We start from the raw sequence: 18,305 nt of genomic DNA on the forward strand, positions 1-18,305 counted from the left end.
CGAGAATAAAATTTAGATTTTTAGGTTGCCTAGTTAGTCGAGATTCGGAATAAAGCTGGATCATCACGAGGATTATTTCTCTTAAGCCGAGAGAATCTAAAGACCTGCCTTTCTCTTTAGAAATGTTTTTTCCTGAAGAGTGAGTTGGGACTACAGAAGCTGGGCATTTTCTCCTTGAAGAGTAAGGAATCGGCACTGCTGATCTTGCTTGGACTGCTCTTTCTCTAGATGCATCCATTGTATTTCTTCTAACACACTTGGCTCTGTCAGTTTATCCAACGACGTACTCCTCCGTGTGTAATTAAGTTCAAATTCCAGCAGTGATTCCACACAGGCTCTGTGGAATACCATAATCCTGCTGGTTACTCTGTAGCGCAATTTAGAAGCACTGCATTCACTCCCTCTTTCTCTCTCTCTTAGGGAAAGAGTCACTGTGTAAGTTAGTGTCTTGAAGGCTCTGAGAATTCCTTCGTCAAACATAACTGTTGGATTTTGTTTAATCCAGTAATTCCTAAATTTATTTGACCTTAAAACCTTTTTGTCCTTATAACTCATCTTGCCAAGCTAGTGTTTGTGGAGATACACTTAGGGAGACATTGAACCACCTTTCTCTTTAGTTACATCCTGGTCCTGGGCTCTGGTCACATAAAAGAATCTCTGACATTTAAAAATTTTTCTCCACAACACCCCGACAGGCTACTTCTTTAATATGGATGACAGCCCTTAACCCATTCTATGTAGATTCATATCAGAGTTGATTCAAAGAATACTCTTCCTTTTGATGTCCTCAGATTCTTAGGGCCCTAAAATGCATTACTGTTTCACCAAACCATGGAAGAAAGGTAAAGTAGCATTTTCATGTTTTGGGAAACATTTATCAGGCTTCGTATTTTAAAATTCATGACAGAAATTGTTGATTTCTGCTGGTGCTTTTCATTGTAAATGCCAGTAAACAGTAGAGTTTTCCATTAGAATTTCACAGTCCTAAGTTTTATCATCTATACTTAATAAAATTTAAAAAATGTTTTAGGTACAGACTTACTGAATTATCCCTCACAGTATTCTTGTATAAACTCCTACAAAAGGTTTTTCAGCTCTCGCTACCTTCTGTGATTTTATTTAGCCATAATCTTATCAGTGTTGTAGAGTCAAATAGGCTGTCTGTCATTATAAGAAGAGCAATTTTCAGAAAAATGTAATCTGTTGAGGGTTTACAGGTCTTTCTGCAGTTATATAGTTATTTCTGGCTTTTAGACCATATTGATAGAGCATAAAAGAAATAACCTAGCCAGGGAATGGTACTGTTGGGTAATAGAGAAATGTTTGGTTGTTTTCAGTCTGTATTCAACTGTACTCTCTCCCTCTCAGTGTGGTCTCTGGACCATTTGCATTAGATTTCCACGTGGAACCTTGTTAATAGAGATTTTAGGTTTCCACTTAAAGAGCTGAGTCAGAATTGGTGGGTGGTGTGGCCATGCGACTGAGAACTGCATTTTAAATAAGCTCTCCAGGTGGTTCTGAGATGCACTCAAGTTTGAGCAGCATGGCCTTGTGCCAGCTAGTTATATGCAAGTCTTTTGTAAAATCTTGTTTTTCTGGATAAACCTATTACTTTCAAGTTCCTATTAATTTTTACCTGAAGTTTTGATATTTCATCTAAAAATGATTGCAGTTGTAGAGACTACCTTGAATACATTTTTATTAAGCACTTTATTGCCATAGTGGTGAGCCAGGTGATGTACTTAGAGAACCAGGTATAATCAGACTAAATAGATTAAAATTCACTCTGGGTTTCCTGTTTAAATAATTGTCTCAAGTCATTGATACCCTTAGGTAGCTTGACTTCTACATATTCTATTTAAAGAAATAATGTTTCTTAATTGGTGTTTAGAGGGAGTATAAGAAAGTCATTTGATAGAGCTTTGTCATACTTAAAATTGTAGCTGAGTGCTTATCATTGTATTCATTATGTAAATACAGTGAAGAGCCAGGTGGGGATTTTGCCAGTACACTTCTTAATGCCTTATATATTTGTTAATATAGTTAATTGAAGTTGGAGAAAAAAAAACCAGTGCTGTGTTTCTTGCTGTTGTTTTCAGTTGTGTTCTTTTGAAGATGATCCCATAAGAATACTACCTACCCATCAACTCTGAATTCTTTTTCCATTGGTGTAATGAGTTGGGTAAAGCTAACCATCCCAACAAGTCTTCTTTTATGTCATCTAGTGCTTTTGCAAAATGATTGCCTTGGGCCTAAGCGGGCATTTTTGGCTATGCATCAGAAATTTTTTTAAAGAAGCTGTATATGATGATATTCTTAAATCCATAGCCTGACCCGCGATAGCATTTGTACTCTAATCACCTGAGATAGCTGGTTTTATAGAGATTTGTGTGAAAACCATGGGCAAATTTTAGGAAAAGCATGCTTTAAATAGATGAAGAAGTGAATAAGTTCACATAAGTATGACCCTAATTTCTCATAGCATTTAGTCCACAAGCCTTCTGTATGAGTGCCAGGTCTGCATCTTTAGGCCAGGCCTCTCTCTGAGACCTAAACTAACTTTGTCTAAGTTTTGGCTGCCACCTAGGCCCCTCTATCTGAATGTCCCACTGCCACTTTAGATGCATTACTGTCAGAAAAATACTGTCAACTTTATTTGTAAATTTAATCCTCCTTCTCTTTCCTGTTTTTGTCTTAATGGTTCTGCTATTTTTCCCAGTCGCCTTCGTATTGAGTCAGAAGGAAAATTACTGTTTTACATGAAAAGCATTGGATAATTCACAGTAAACCTCAGTGATCTTTTTTCTCCCTTTTCAGCTCTGTTCACAAGAGGAAGCCACTGCCCAAAACTGTATATAACTTGCTCTCAGATAGAGATTTAAAGAAAAAGCTAAAACAGCATGGATTATCTGTTCAAGGAAATAAACAACAGCTCATTAAAAGGCACCAAGAATTTGTACACATGTACAATGCCCAGTGTGATGCTTTGCATCCTAAATCAGGTAAAGTAATTAAACAATGAGTTGTGTTTATCCTCTGGATAAAGCAGTTTTGTGTGGCTTAGTGGTTGTAAATCACAGAAAAAATTTTTAATACGTTTTTGATAATAGGTAAGGTACGCAAATGTACTCCTTCCGAAGGTACCTAGAGTGTCCTGTGATAAGCCAGCCTTTCTCTCAGCCTGCCTCTCCGTCCCCCTTCTCTTCTCAGAGACAACCACTGCCGCCAGCTTCTCATGAATATGAAGGTTGATCTAGAGAGCGTGGCCTATAATCCTAGTTTTGCAACTTTATGACTGGGTGACTATGGGCAAATTACTTATTATATCTGACCTCTGTTTTCTCACCCATAAAGTAAGAGTTATAATACTACCTACTTCATAGTGTTTTTGAGCAGAATAAATGATAAAATGCATGTAAAGTCCTAGCATAGTACCTTAGCAAGTAGTCAGCATTGAATAAATGTTACCATTAGATTATTAAGGTTGTTATACACAAAAATATATCCTTGATCATTATTGTTATAAAAATGTTAATTTGACATACATACTGCTTAATAGTTTGTTTTTTCCATTTAACCACACACAAATCTTGGAGTTATTTCAGTTATTAGCATATGGATGGAATTGCCTAATTAAAAAACACTAAAGTATAATATGCAAATAGGAACTTACACAAATTGTAAATATATTGTTTGGTGAATTATCACAAAGCAAAGGGAAAGTGCCTTTGAAACCACTACTCAGATCACTACCAGCATCACAGAAGCCCCCTGCCAATCACTACTACCTTCATTCTCACAGATGACCACCTTCTTGACTTCTCAAACCATATATTCATTTTGCCTATTTTTGCCTATATTTTATCTTTATATAAATGGAATAATGAGTAGCTTATGCATTCTTCTCAGTCTGATTTCATTTTTTTCCAACATTATGTTTATAAGATTTATCCATATTTTTGTGTACAGTTGTGATTTTTAAAAATTTTTGTTGCTGTAGCATATTCTATTATATAAATATATTACACTGTCCATTCGGTGGCTGATGGACATTTGGATTTTTCCACTCTTTGGCTTTTAAGAATAATGCTGCTATGAGTAACCTTTTACAGGTCTCTTGGTGCTCGTAGGCACACATGTTTGGGGGATACGTATACCTATGCCCCAAATTATGTTTTTGCAGATGTTCAGCTTTCATGGATACAGGCAGAAACTCAGTGCCAATGTATGCTCTCATCAGGAGGGTATGAGATTCCAGTTTTTCCACATCCTTAACAACATCAATATTGTCAATTTTCCGTTTGGGCCATTCTGGTGGGTCCACAGTAGTATCTCATTATGGTTTTAATTTTTGTTTCCCTAATGGCTTGTAGTGTTCAGCATATTTTTATATTGTTATTGGCCATCTGGATATTCTCTTTGGTGAAATACCCATTTAAGTCTTGTGCCCTATTTTTCTGTGCCGTGGATCTGTTGTTTCCTGATTTACTTGTGGGGGTACGTGAGTTTTTCTGGATACACATCTTGCTGGGTGTATGTATGTTTCTCCTTTAATTTCATCTTTTCCCTCTCTTAATGTCTTCATCTGAGAGGTAGAAGTTTTAAATTTTATATCCAATTCGTTGCATTTTCCCATTGGTTAGTACTTTTTTGTCTTTGCCTACCGCGAGATCATGTTTTCTTCTAAGAGCATTATTCTTTTTGCTTCTACCTTTCAATCTACAGTTTATCTGGAATTGATTTTAGCATACGTTGCGAGGTAAGGGGAGAGATTCTTTTGCTGTTTCCATATGGATAGCTGATTGATGTCGCACCATTTATTGAAAAACCATCCTTTACACATTGAGTTGTTGGTACAGCTTGGTTGAGAATCAGCTAACCGTATATGTGTGGGTCTGGACATTGTTTTGTTCTATTGGGTCATTTATTTATCCTTGTGCCAGTAGTACACTGTCTTAGTTACTTTATGAGTAATTTGTAATAGATCTTGCTGTCTGGTAATGTAGTTCCTCCAGCTTTGTTGTTTATTGAGATTGTCTATTTATAGGTGAATAGGTATACAAATCGTGGTACAGCCGTACAGTGGAACACTGCTTAGCATTAACAATGAACTACTGGGCTTCCCTGGTGGTGCAGTGGTTGGGGGTCCGCCTGCCGATGCAGGGGACACGGGTTCGTGCCCCGGTCCGGGAGGGTCCCACATACCACGGAGCGGCTGGGCCCGCGGGCCATGGCCGCTGAGCCTGCGCGTCCGGAGCCTGTGCTCCGCAATGGGAGAGGCCGCGGCAGTGAGAGGCCCACATACCGCAAAAAAACCCCAAAAAACAAAAAATGAACTACTGATAACTGCAACAACATGGATAAATCTCAAAAGCATTGTGCTAAGTGAAAGAAGCCAGATACAAAAGACAACACACTGTATAATTTTAAAACTCCATTTATTTAGCATTTTAGAAAAGGCAAAACTATAGGGACATAGAAGACATCAGTATGTCCCAGGCCCTGAGGGCAAGGGGGAGGGAACTTACTGCAGTGGGGCAGAAGAATTTCTGGGGGTGAAGGAAATGTTCTAGATTTTGGCTGAAATGATGACTAAATGACTATTAATAGGCAACTGGGCTTGTCTCCAATTTTTGGCTATTCTGGATAAAGCTACTATAAACATGGTCTTATAGATTTTTATGTAGCCATGTGCTTTCATTTCTCTGGTATTTTCCTTTTCATTCAGTTAAAATATTTTCTAATTTTTATTGTGATCTCTTCTTTTACCCATGGGTTATTTGGAAGTGTTTTCAATTTCCAAATATTTGAATATTTCCCAGATATATATATTTTTAATCATTTCTAATTTGATTCCATTAAAGCAGTTCTGTATGATTTCGGACCTTTTACATTTATTGAGACTTGTTTTATAACTCAACATTAGGTCTTCCTTGGTGAGTGTTCCTTAAGCACTTGAAAATTTTGGGTTTTTTTGTTCAATGATCTGTAGTGTTAGTTATGTAAAGTTGCTAGGTAGTATGTTCAAGTATTCTACATCCTTACTTATGCTATGTTTACTGATTCTATCAGTACTGAGAGGATTATTGAAATCTCCAAGGGTATTTGTGGATTTTTTATTTTTCCTTTCAGTATGCTCTGTTTTCTTTACATTTTGAATCTCAGTAATGAGGTGTATGTACATTTAGTATTGTTATGTCTTCTTGATGAATTAACCTATTCATTATTATGACATATTTGTTTTAGTCTCTGGTAATATTCCATAAATAATAATCTTATTTCACTTTTTTCTTTAAACATACTGTGTCATTTTATTTAAACTGTGTTTTTTGGTAAGCAGTATGTGGTTTGGATTTGCTTTTTAAACTTAATTTGACAAGATATACCATTAAATTGTAGAATTTAAAACTTTTTCATTTAATCTATTTAGTTGGATTTAAGTCTACCATCTTGCTCTTTATTTTCTCTTTGTCCTGTCCATTCTTTGTTTTTTTCTTTCTTTTCTTGCTTTCTTTTAGATTATTTTTTAGTTCTCTATTCTATCTCCATTGTTGGCTTATTAGCTGTACCTCTGTTTAATTTCTTTTAGCAATTGTTGTAGAGTTTACCACGTGCATCTTAAACTTATCACAGTCTACCTTCAGATATTATTGTATTACGTGTTTAACATAAGGACCTTACCCTTTCCATCCTTGGTTTTATTGTCATAGATTTTTCTTCTATGTGTTATAAACCTCATGATACTTTGTTACCATTTTTGCTTTAAACTGTCAGTTTTCCTTGAAAGAAATTTTAAAAATTGAAAAGGAAAGTCTTTATGTGCCTACACATTCACCATTTATGGTATTCCTTATTTCTTTGCTTAGATCCAGGTTTCCATCTGATGTCATTTTCTTTTGGTCTGAAAATCTTCATTTAATGTTTCTTGTAGTGCACATGTGTTGAGACAAGTTCTTTCCACTTTTATTTGTCTGAAAAAGTCTTAGCTTTGCATTCTTTAAAAAAAACTTTATTTGGAAATAATTTTGCACTTATAGGAAGGTTGAAACATTATCATAAAGAACACATATGTACCCTTTACACAGATTCACCTGTTAACATTTTGCCCCATTTGCTTTATGAATTATTGTTTCTCTCTCTTTATTAATGTATATGTGTTTGTGTATGTGTACATCTTTATATACACATTTTTTTCTTAAACCATCTGAGAATAAGGCATATAATCTTGTCTCCTAAATACTTCATTGTGTATTTCCTAAGAAAAGAGATATTCTCTTTTATTGCTGCAGTACAGTTATCAACTTTAGTAAATTCATCTTTGTTAAATAGTTCTTTAATCTATCATCTCTATTCCAGTTTCAGCAGTTGACCCCGTAATGGCCTTTATGGATTTTTTTTCCCCCTCCAGTACATGATCCAGTTTTGGATCACATTATTAAATTTAGTTGTAATATCCTCTCAGTCTCTTTCAGTCTGGAACAATTCCTCAGCCTTTCTTTGTCTTCTATGACATTGACATTGGCATTTTAAAAGAATACAGTCTTTGTTGTTGTTGGGTTTTTTCCCCAAATAGAATGTTCCTCATTTTGGCTTTGTCCTATGTTTCCTTATAATTATGTTCAGGTTGTGCATTTGTGGCCAGAATACTATATGAGTGATGTTTTGTCCTTCTCAGAATATCACATCTAGAGGTATTTGACATCTTTGTGCCCTTCATTTGTGATGGCAGGTTTGATCACCTTGTCGATTTCTTCACTGTGTAGTTTCCTCATTACTCCTAGTAAGAAATCTGTAGAGAGACACTTTTATACCATCTAAATATTCTAAACCTCATTAAAATCTCACGCCTGTATTTAGCATTCTTTGGTAATTTTTACCTGAACTAGTCTTTTCTGTGTAGTTGCACAATGTTGATTTTCTAATTTTAGCCTTCCTTCCACATTTGCCAGTTGACACCTGCCATGGTTCTGAAAACAGGAGCCTTCCTTTCTTGTATTTCATTTGTCTATTATCAATATGGATTCACAGATTTATAGCTTATTTCCATCCTTAATCATTTTGGTGTTTATGTTTCTAGATTTGGCCAGCGGGAGCTTCTCCATGCTGATCCTTGGTCCTCATGCCATACTTTCATTATTATCATTATTTTTTTTTTTTACCATTTCCTTATTTCTAGCATAACAAGGTAGTGATTCCCTGTCCCAGCCCTGGAATCAGACATTTCCCTGAGAAGTTTTGGCTCTTTTGAGGGGAAAACAAGATAAGACTACCAGCTATGCTCATTGCTACCTGGTACCTTTGCTTCTAGACTCTTTCAGCAGATGGAGCTCAGGAATATATACACACATATACATATGCATACATGGATATGTGTATACATACACATGCATGTATGCCTGTATACTACATGTATATGTATGCATGTAAATCCACTTATACATATTAGAAATCATGAGAACATACCAATACCTTTACTTTCAATCCAGCCCCACAGAGGTCTTCTTTACCTTTCTGTATTTCATATTTCTATTTCCCTTTTTCGACAGGGAGAATCTTCCCTCTCAGTAGCATCAGCACGTTTACTAATTTGTTCAGTTCTGTAATATATCTAAAATCGTTTCAGAATTGCTTCATCTGTACTACTACACCTCTCTGCAACCAGAGAAAGAATTCCAGATTTTTTTTTAGTTCTCTCTACCCAGTCTTCCCTCTCCCCTCCCCCCTCACCTGCATTAAGGGTACATAGTCATTTACTGTGTTCATAAGTTATTTTTTCCCTTTATTGTGGTTATGTTATTTGAAATAATACAGTGACAGTTCATTTGTTTCACTTTGTTTCCAATTTAAAAAGATAAGTTTATTTATTTATTTGTTTTTATTTTTGGCTGTGTTGGGTTTTCGTTGCTGCGTGCGGGCTTTCTCTAGTTGTGGTGAGTGGGGGCTACTCTTCATTACAGTGCACGGGCTTCTCATTGCAGTGGCTTCTCTTGTTGCAGAGCATGGGCTCTAGGTGCATGGGCTTCAGTAGTTGTGGCTCGTGGGCTCAGTAGTTGTGGCTCGTGGGCTCTAGAGCACAGGCTCAGTAATTGCGGCACATGGGCTTAGTTGCTCTGTGGCATGTGAGATCTTCCTGGGCCAGGGCTCAAATCCATGTCCCCTGCATTGGCAGGCAGATTCTTAACCTCTGTGCCACCAGGGAAGCCCTTTGTTTCCAGTTTTTATTGTTGTTATTTAGTTTCCTCTTCTAAGTATGAGAAATTAATAACAGATATATCATTTAAACTGCTTTAAAGAGATAGACAGTTGACCCTTGAACAACATGGGTTTGAACTGCAGATTATATGCAGAGTTTTTTCAGTAAATATAGTACCTGTGTTTTAATTTTACAGGTCTTTAAATTAACTAAGTGTGGGGAGAAGTTTGTGTGGCAGGCTGGGAGCATCAGCAGGGTTTAGCTGGAGTAGATCCGATATTGTCAGAAAGGTTTCTGATCTCTCCCTTTCACTGACCTTTGCTTAAAATAGGTTTTTCTTGGGACTTTTTTTTTCTTTCTTCTGTGAGTGTTGGTGGTTCTGGATTGCAGGCTGAGTCTGGGATATTGTGAAGATAAAAAGAAAACCCGGGAAACTTACCACAGTGTTGTTCCTCAAATTCTGAGGTCCTTAGCCAGTCCATTTTCCTCCTTCCACTTTTCAGAATTCTCTTAACCTTGTCTGTTATATCCAGGGTTTGTAGTTATACTTTGCAGGTAAGATTATGAGAAATGAGAAGAGACATGAATCTAGGCCGTCTTGTTTGGAAACAGAAGTTCTTGTTCTTGTATGTATTTTTGATTTCTGTTTTAGGTGCAAACACATTAGGATTGTTAAGTCTTCTTGGTGACTTGACCCCTTTCTGTAATTTCCCTCTTTGTCCCTGATAACATTCATTGCTCTGGAGTCTCTCGCGCCTCATATTAATACAGCTATTTCAGATTTGTTTCCATTGGTACTTACAGGATACATCGCTTTCCATTCTTCGTTTTGAACCTATTCTGAATCTATGCCTTTTATTTAAAATGGGTTCTTTGTTGACAGTATATTGTTTGGTTTTTCTTTTTTAATCCAGTCTGCATTCTCTGGCTCTTATTAGTGCCTTTAGACCATTTACATTTGATGTAGTTGGCTTTCGACTTAACATCTTGCTAGTTGTTTTGTTTGTTCCATCTGCTTTTTGTTCCTTCTATCCTTTTTTTTTAAAAATATCTTGGATTAATTGAGTATTTTAAAAATTATATTTCATGTCTACTATTGACTTATTATTGTACCTCTTTTTCAAAATTTTCGTGTTTGCCTTAGGTTTACAGCGTACACCTTTATTTAGTCACAGTCTACCTTCAGATGATACACTGCTTTGCTTGTAGTCTAAGAACCTTATACAACAGTTTACTCCCCGTCCCTAATCCTTCGTGTTGTTGTTGCCACGCTGTGAACACAATGCATTGCTATGGTTTTTCCTTTAAACAGACAATTATCTTTTATAGAAGTTAAAAATAAGAAAAGTATATTTCATATTTACCTTCATTTTTACCATTTCTAACACTTTGTTTCTTCTTACAGAGATGAATTTCTGGTTTTAAATTTCTTGTGCTTGAAGAAATTCCTTTAACACTTGTTTTGGTACAGATCTGCTAATAATATATTCTGTCAGTTTTTGTTTGTCTCAGAAAGTCTTCATTTCTCTTTCACTTTTGAAAAATATTGCCCTTGATATAGAATTCTGGGTTGGTAGGTTTTTTCCCCAACACTTTAAATTCTTCATTGTTGTCTTCTGGAGTGAATAGTTTTTGATGAGCAGTATGATGTAATATATGACTTTTATGGGTGTGGTATACCCCTTTTTCTCACTGGCTTCAAGATTTTCTTTGTGTGTCTATGTATATTGTTGCATTTTTGTTTTGTTATGTTTTTTGTTATTTATTCTGCTTCATATTCTTTGAGCTTCTTGCATTTGTGGTTTGACATCTTTCATTATATTTAGTAAATTCTGGCCATTAGGTTTTCAAATATTTTCTCTCCCTTTTTTCTTCTTCTGGCATTTCTATTACGTGTGTGTTAGGGCTTTTGATATTGTCTCACAGCTCTTAGTTGCTCTATTCTGTTTTTTTTTTGTGGTTTTTCCCCCCCTTTTTCTCTGTTTCTATTTGGGTAATACCATCGATCCCATTTTTAAGTTCACCTATTCTTTCCTTAGCTGGGTCAAGTTATCTCTGCTAATGTTTTTTTATTTCTAACATTTCTGTTTATTCTTCTTGATGATTTCATCTCTCTCCTGAATTGCCCCATCTGTTCCTGCATGTTGTTCATCTTTTCCACTAGATGTCTTAGCATATTAATCGTAGTTATTTTAAATTCCATGTCTGGTAGTTGTAACATCTGGGCAACTGATATCTGAGTTTGGTTTTGTTATTGTTGTTTGTTTGCTTGCTTGTTCATATATCTTGTAAATTTTGGTTGAAAACCAGACTTAATATGTGAGACTCTAAATGCTGAAGTAAATAGTATGAATGACTAAAAAATGGACTTGTCTCCTCTTCTGCTAGGACTTCATTGTGTGTGGTTGATTGGTTTGGATTTTGTTATTGCTGTGGTTGTCCTCGTTTGACCACCACTTTCATATCCCTTGTGCTTTTTAGGTCGGTGCCTGAGCTACCAGAAGTTTGCTTGTTTGTTTTTAAAATGTACCTGTATCACTCGCACTTAGGTTTTCCCTGTGAACCTGTGCCTTAAGGAGTCTTTCCATGCTCACTTCTCTCCCAGTGGCTGATTACAGTTACCTGTCACTTGGAGTGTCCTGGCTCTGTGGTAGGGAACATGAGGTTGTTCTCTGTTATTCTAGCTTAGCCTCCGTCTTAGGCAGGCCCTTGATTCTGGGTCTCACAGGTGGGTCTCTCTCAGTGATCCTGTGCCTCCCCAAGTGGCAAGGGTCCTCTAGTGGTCTGGGCCCAGGGTAATTTCCTGACCCTTCTGCCGGAGTAGAGGGTTTTGTTTGTTTACTTTTTCTCCATTTACCTGTGCTCTGGCGACCTCAGTTTTGCTGAGCTTCCCTCAGTGGCTTAATGCTTTTGTTTCCTAGGGTTAAAAATCTGATGGGGCTTTTCATGTCCTTCCTGCACTGGGGGCTGTTCTTTCCCAAGCCTGTATCCGGAGGGATACTTTTTCTAATTCCTCATCCTTCCCCCAGTAGTTCTTGAGAGTATCCAGTAAGGTCTATAGAAAACCTTGGAATAGGTGTGAGTCCCCTTGTGTCTAATATTCCCAAGATTTTTATATTTTCATGCTGGTTCACCCTTGGCCTTTTGCAATTCATCAGAAAGTTTATCTGAGCGACTTTCCTGGCGGTCCAGTGGTTAAGACTATGTGCTTCCACTGCAGGGAGCACAGGTTCGATCCCTGGTCTGGGAACTAAGATCTCGCATGCCTTGCTGTGCGGCCAAAAAAAAAAAAAGTTTATCTGAAATTTTCTTACTCAGCGATAGGATAATTCTTATTTTCTTATGTCAACCAGTACTCGTGACCCCTCTCTTCTCTAAGGCACCTGACTTTCCTTAGATTCTAGGCTAGTTGGTTTCCCTGTGACCCTGTTGGATTCGAGTAAAGTTACAGTTTTATAGGTTATCCAGCCTTTTCTCATTGTTAGGGTGAGAATGACACTATATCCAGCTCTTTACATCACAAACAGAATCAGAAGTCTCCCTGAAAGATTTAAGCCCCTAAATTGCATCTAATCCTAGTACAGTTTCCTTAAAACCTTAGAAGAGAGTATGCCAGATGTTCTCTAACTTGAGTGATACTTGGGTTAGTGGATTGGGTAGAAAGCAAGTGGTCCCTTTGCTTTCCTGTTATACCATGATTCACAGAGGGAGAGATTGTTTACATTGTTTCTACTGCTCTTATGATATTAGGGAGGCAAGAGGTACCTCTCAGTGCTTGAAAAAGAAACTTTGAAATGAGGTAATTGCATTCTTAAATGATCCTCTCGAGGGCTGTCAGTTTTGTAAAAAACTTTTTAATAGAGATTATTTATAAGTTCTATAGAATTTAAATTCTTATGGTGAAGAATATGGTGATTTCCCCTATTTACCTGTTACCTGACTCAGACAGTTGTCAACTCATGCCTAATTGCGTGTTGTCTGTCATTTACATCCCTTCCCCCCATGGATTATTTTGAGGCAAATTCTAGATATAGTATCTTTTTATGTATAAATGTGTGTAAGGGATTGTAGTTTTTTTCCCCTATACTATATGTGTATTTTAGTCTTAATATGTTGGCCTAGTAGGCAGAAGGATAGCATTGGCGAATTTCATGCTATTTGCATTCAAAGGTATTTATATATGAGATGGAGTGTATTTCAGATCTCTTTGATGTATGTGATTGGTAAATACACCTACTGACAAAAATTCTGGAGTCAAGGCCATCTACCCTCTAGTATTCGTAGACCTTTGTCTTTCCTTGAAAAGTAGACTGTTGTAACATTTTGTACATTGGAGTTTCAGTGGATATCCCCTAAGAGTAGAATTCACACTAACATTAATTTTCATATTCCATTGGGACTCTTGTTTATACCTGTATCCTCAAAGGAAAGAGCAAAATGACTTTGCTGTACTCTTCCAGTTATATTTTAAACTGAAATTGCATGTGTAAAAGTTAAGTGTTTTAACTCTGTGTTATTTTTTTTTAAACCCTTTTATTTTGAAATGACTTTAGACTTACAGAAAAATTGCAAAGACAGGACAGGGAGTTCATGTATACCCATTGTCCAGCTTCAGTGTTAAGAGTTTATATAACCAGGGTACATTGAGCAACACCATGTAATTAATATTGGCTATATGCCCTTATTTTAACAGCTGCTGAAATAGTTCAAGAAATTGAAAATATGGAGAAGACTAGGATGCGTCTTGAAGCTAGTAAACTCAACGAAAGCGTATGTTGATGGTCTTTTTCAGTATCTCGGTAGAAATGAAGGAAGGAAAAGTCGAATACCCTACAAATTAAAGCAAACCAGTGTTAAATCTGTTCAGTGGGAAATATACTAGAACACATTTCCATTTAATGTATTATGATTTACTTGCAGCTCATTTTAGCATTTTTATCATATTTAGCAGTCTTCTGGCACAAGATCAATCCAAAGTAGAGTTGATTGATGAATTACAGTTTTATGGAAAAAAGCATGTGCCCGTACATCAGGTAACCTTGGTATTGGTCCTTTTTCTGGTGGTTGCATTTAATAAGCTGTTTAACATTTAACCTCTGTGGCCCTTAAGATCTTCATCTGTAAAACTCAGGGGTTTAACTATATAATCTCTAAGATCCCCTTTTAGCTCTGGCATTCTGCAATTCTATGGTTATACTGATAGTGAAATTAAGTAATTTTAAGAGTTGATGAGGATTGAGCATCTATTGAGCTTACTGAGGAAATCAGAGACCTAAATTTCTTCACTATTGCCTTCCTATAGCTTGATGGTCCAAAACTTGAGGAAAGGATACCAAAGAAGAAAATAGCCATTGTGTCCTTTGACACAGGAGGAAGTGTTTTGGGCTCTCCCAAGTAAACTTTTTTTCTAGACCATCGGTAATGTGTTTGTAAGGAAAGCAACAACCTTAGGGAAGTAAGTTTATAATCAGATAGTAGAAAAAAATGAGATTTTCATTGACTTTGCTATTACCTGTGTGCTAACTATAAGATGGAGACTATAATGAATCGTGTAAGTACATTTCAGATCTTTTAAGTCTAAAATTTAAAAAAGTGAATTAGAAATTTAACACATGAAGTCTTGTATTATTGCATTTTCTCTGTATACCTTTGTGGTAGACTTGGACAAGTTAGGCTGGAAAAGGTAGAAGACAAACAAGAAGATCTGCCTTGTTAATGATCTGCTAAATGTCTCTTCAGTCTTGTAGTTTTATGTTACCTATTGTAGTAATGAATGTGGAAAATTAAATATTGAAAGTAGGAAACTTAATTGATTGTTGTCTTAATACTTCATAAATTCTAATGGAATCAGTATTGCATTTTCTACTGATGAAAAAAAATAATGAGTAAAATGTATGTTAATTACAATATTCAAGAGAAGTAAACAGGAGTTAATCTTCCTAAGTCTATATAAAACAGAGATGAGAGATTATTTTCCTCTATTTTAAACATCCACATTTGAGATTTTAAAGTTTATAGTACTAATTTCTATTTTTTATCATTTTTGGTAATTTTTAATTAAGAATTTTTGGATTTTTTAGATAATGGTTTTTACAAAGGACCAAACAGAAAAGGAAATAGATGAAATTCACAGTAACTATCGTAAGTTATGTTTTCTTTATTTACAAAGAACTTGGGTTACAGTTTTTCATCTTAAGTATTTTTATATTAATGTTTAACACAAACTTTCTTGTTAATATTACTTAAGAGACTGAATTTTGGTTGAGTGTTTACTCAGGACAGTGACCTTTTTTTGTTACTATGTGTGTGCTCTTTGATTTGTGACTAACATTCTACTTTGAGCTTATCACTAAGCACTTTGCAAATATTAATTAGTTGCTCTCAAAGCATCTCTGTGAGAAGAAAATGGGATTAAAATGGAAACATTGCTGACTTGCCATCCTGTCCTCAGGCCAGTGACAGTATTTATGTAAAGAATTTCAGGGCTTCCCTGGTGGCGCAGTGGTTGAGGGTCCACCTGCCGATGCAGGGGACACGGGTTTGTGCCCCGGTCTGGGAAGATCCCACATGCCGCGGAGCGGCTGGGCCCGTGAGCCATGGCCACTGAGCCTGCGCGTCCGGAGCCTGTGCTCCGCAACGGGAGAGGCCACAACAGTGAGAGGCCCGCATACCGCAAAAAAAAAAAAAAAAAAAAAAAGAATTTCAGCACTCTGCAGCTTGCATATTTATGCTGAAGATAGTTTTCATTTTATTCATTATTACCAGCTTCCCAACTTTATCGCTTCATTTTCCTTAAATGACCTTTATATGTATCTTTCCCAGTGCTAGCACATTACTGTTTTGTCAATTAGATAGCTGCTTTTTCTTTGGCTGGTTGGTTGGTTTTTAGTTTAAATTTAAATTTAAGTGCCTGGCAAACAGTAGATAGTTAATATTTGCTGAATGAATATTCCACACATGATATGCCTTAGTTGTGCCAAAAGAATTGTGTTTTCTTTTTTCACTTCTTAAGCTTTGAAGGGGCAGATACAGCTGTGATCTGTGTGGGGAGGAAAGAGGAAGTACACAGGCACTAGATGCAGTTGTGATGGCCCGAGCCTTCTCGGAGTGGGGAAAGGAGGCTGGAGGATTCACGGACCGGAGGCTGAACCACAAGAGTTACAGCGCTGGTGCTCTAAAGATAGACAGATGTGATCGATCCTCTTTGATCAACCTTTGGGAAGCCAAAGTAATTTTTCTTGATACAGGAGCTAGAGAATATCAGACGATCACTGAAGTGGCAAAACTAAGAACTGTAACAATAAGGAAACCAGAAAATGTGCATGGAACAAAAATAATTTAAATCACTAAAGGATGGTATCTAACAATTATGCTACACTAAAGAAAACGTGGGTTAGATATAGGCAAGAAAATATACAAATATCTATTGCCCACCATTTAAATATCTTTAAAAACTTTAATTTGACTAAATAGGTCAACACGTTAAATTAATTCACTTAGCTCTAAAATAAACCTCAGTATATACTTTTTTTTTTTTAAACCTTTTGGGCACTTCCTAAAGCTCAAGCACTTATTATTAGCATTATAGTCTAGTTACAGTTTGATTTAGTATCAGGATCTAAATATACCATTGATGGTTCTTCTGTTTTTTAAACATTTTTATTAATGTTTTAATGTACATGGGTTTTTAATTTTTTTAATTTACTTTTTGGCTGTGTGGGGTCTTTGTTGCTGTGCGCGGGCTTTCTGTAGTTGTGGAGAGCAGGAGCTACTCTTCGTTGCGGTGCACGGCCTTCTCATTTTGGTGGCTTCTCTTGTTGTAGAGCACAGGCTGTAGGCACGTGGGCTTCAGTACTTGTGGCGCACGGGCTCAGTAGTTGTGGCTCGCAGGCTCTAGAGTGCAGGCTCAGTAGTTGTGGTGCACGGGCTTAGTTGCTCCATGGCTTGTGGGATCTTCCTGGACCAGGGCTCGAACCTGTGTCGCCTGCATTGGCAGGCGGATTCTCAACCACTGTGCCACCAGGGAAGCCCATGTATGTGGTTTTTAATCACATTTCTCTAAGGCTTATTAAAAACTCTGCCTCTCGCCACCTCCTTGTCTCCATCTTCATTTCCTAGAATTAACAACTGTCAAACCTTTTGGCTTTTGTTTTAATAATTATCTTCATGTTTATAAAAGATTATTCTTTCTGCTATTTCTTGAAGTGTTTCAGTTTTCCATGTTAACAATTGATTGAAGCCCTAATTTGAAAAATGAAAATTTAGCTCTTTTGTACATCCTGACTCTTACCTTCTCCTCCCTCCCAATTTCTGAATATTGTCATAATTTTTTATAAGGTCAGTATTAGTTAGAGACATTGTATACAGTTTGAACCAGGCAACATACAATACTATGGTTATGAAGTGTGTCAGAGTATGCCACCACCCAAGAATATGCCACCATGACATGTTGCTTTGAGCAGAAGGCAATTGAGAAGCAGCAGAAAGGAAAGCTCTCTGCCTTCCCCCATTTGCCTAAGTGTAGGACACAATTACAAAGGTGTCTGTCCCTCCTCCCCTCTCTATCCCTAGAAGTAAGTTAGTCTTCCTGTTGATGGAGAAGGCTGTGACTTAAATCAGCATAGCAGACTTCACTCTTGTTTACTGTGTTTTTCCTGGCCATCTCCCCATAACTGGCCTCCCACACACCTTTCTTTTTTTTTTTTTTTAAAGTCTAGCTGAAGATGATATTTAAGCCAGTGTTCTAAGTCACCTCCAAGTGGCTTAGAGTTACTTATTTTTCTCTGGGTATCTTCCATATATACATGAGGTATACATGTTAAAAGACATCTGTTTGTTTTTCTCATGTAAATTTGTCTTTTGTTATAAAGCCCCAGCTAAGAACTAAGAAGGTTAGAAGGGAGATTATTTTTTCTTCCCTTACAGTTGTAATTTCTTTTAGGAAAACATTCTATTTTCCCTATAATTAGTAATTTTATTTGCTTAGTTTTCTATTTATCTGATATTAATTTATCTGTTAACTTTCCATGAGAAATGTCAGTGACTTTCTATTACATTGAAACTCATAGATTATTTATCAACTCACTATTTTCTCCAGAACATCTTGCCTGAA

At 36.6% G+C, this 18,305-nt stretch overlaps 1 protein-coding gene across 5 annotated transcripts in view; it reads left to right on the plus strand.

Moving 5' to 3' along the window:
* The window catches only part of RAD18 (RAD18 E3 ubiquitin protein ligase), a 106,413-nt gene that overhangs the window by 39,697 nt on the left and 48,411 nt on the right, over positions 1–18,305 (plus strand). For all 5 annotated transcript variants that reach the window (XM_082639789.1, XM_082639790.1, XM_082639791.1 and 2 more), the window contains 3 exons: positions 2,818–3,002; positions 13,887–13,963; positions 15,274–15,334. In XM_082639789.1, the coding sequence (XP_082495915.1) occupies positions 2,818–3,002; positions 13,887–13,963; positions 15,274–15,334 (323 nt within the window). The remainder of the gene's footprint in view (positions 1–2,817; positions 3,003–13,886; positions 13,964–15,273; positions 15,335–18,305) is intronic.

The sequence above is a fragment of the Mesoplodon mirus genome (assembly GCF_964341445.2).
Source record: "Mesoplodon mirus genome assembly, chromosome: 12".
In the NCBI taxonomy this organism is placed as follows: Eukaryota; Metazoa; Chordata; class Mammalia; order Artiodactyla; family Ziphiidae; genus Mesoplodon; species Mesoplodon mirus.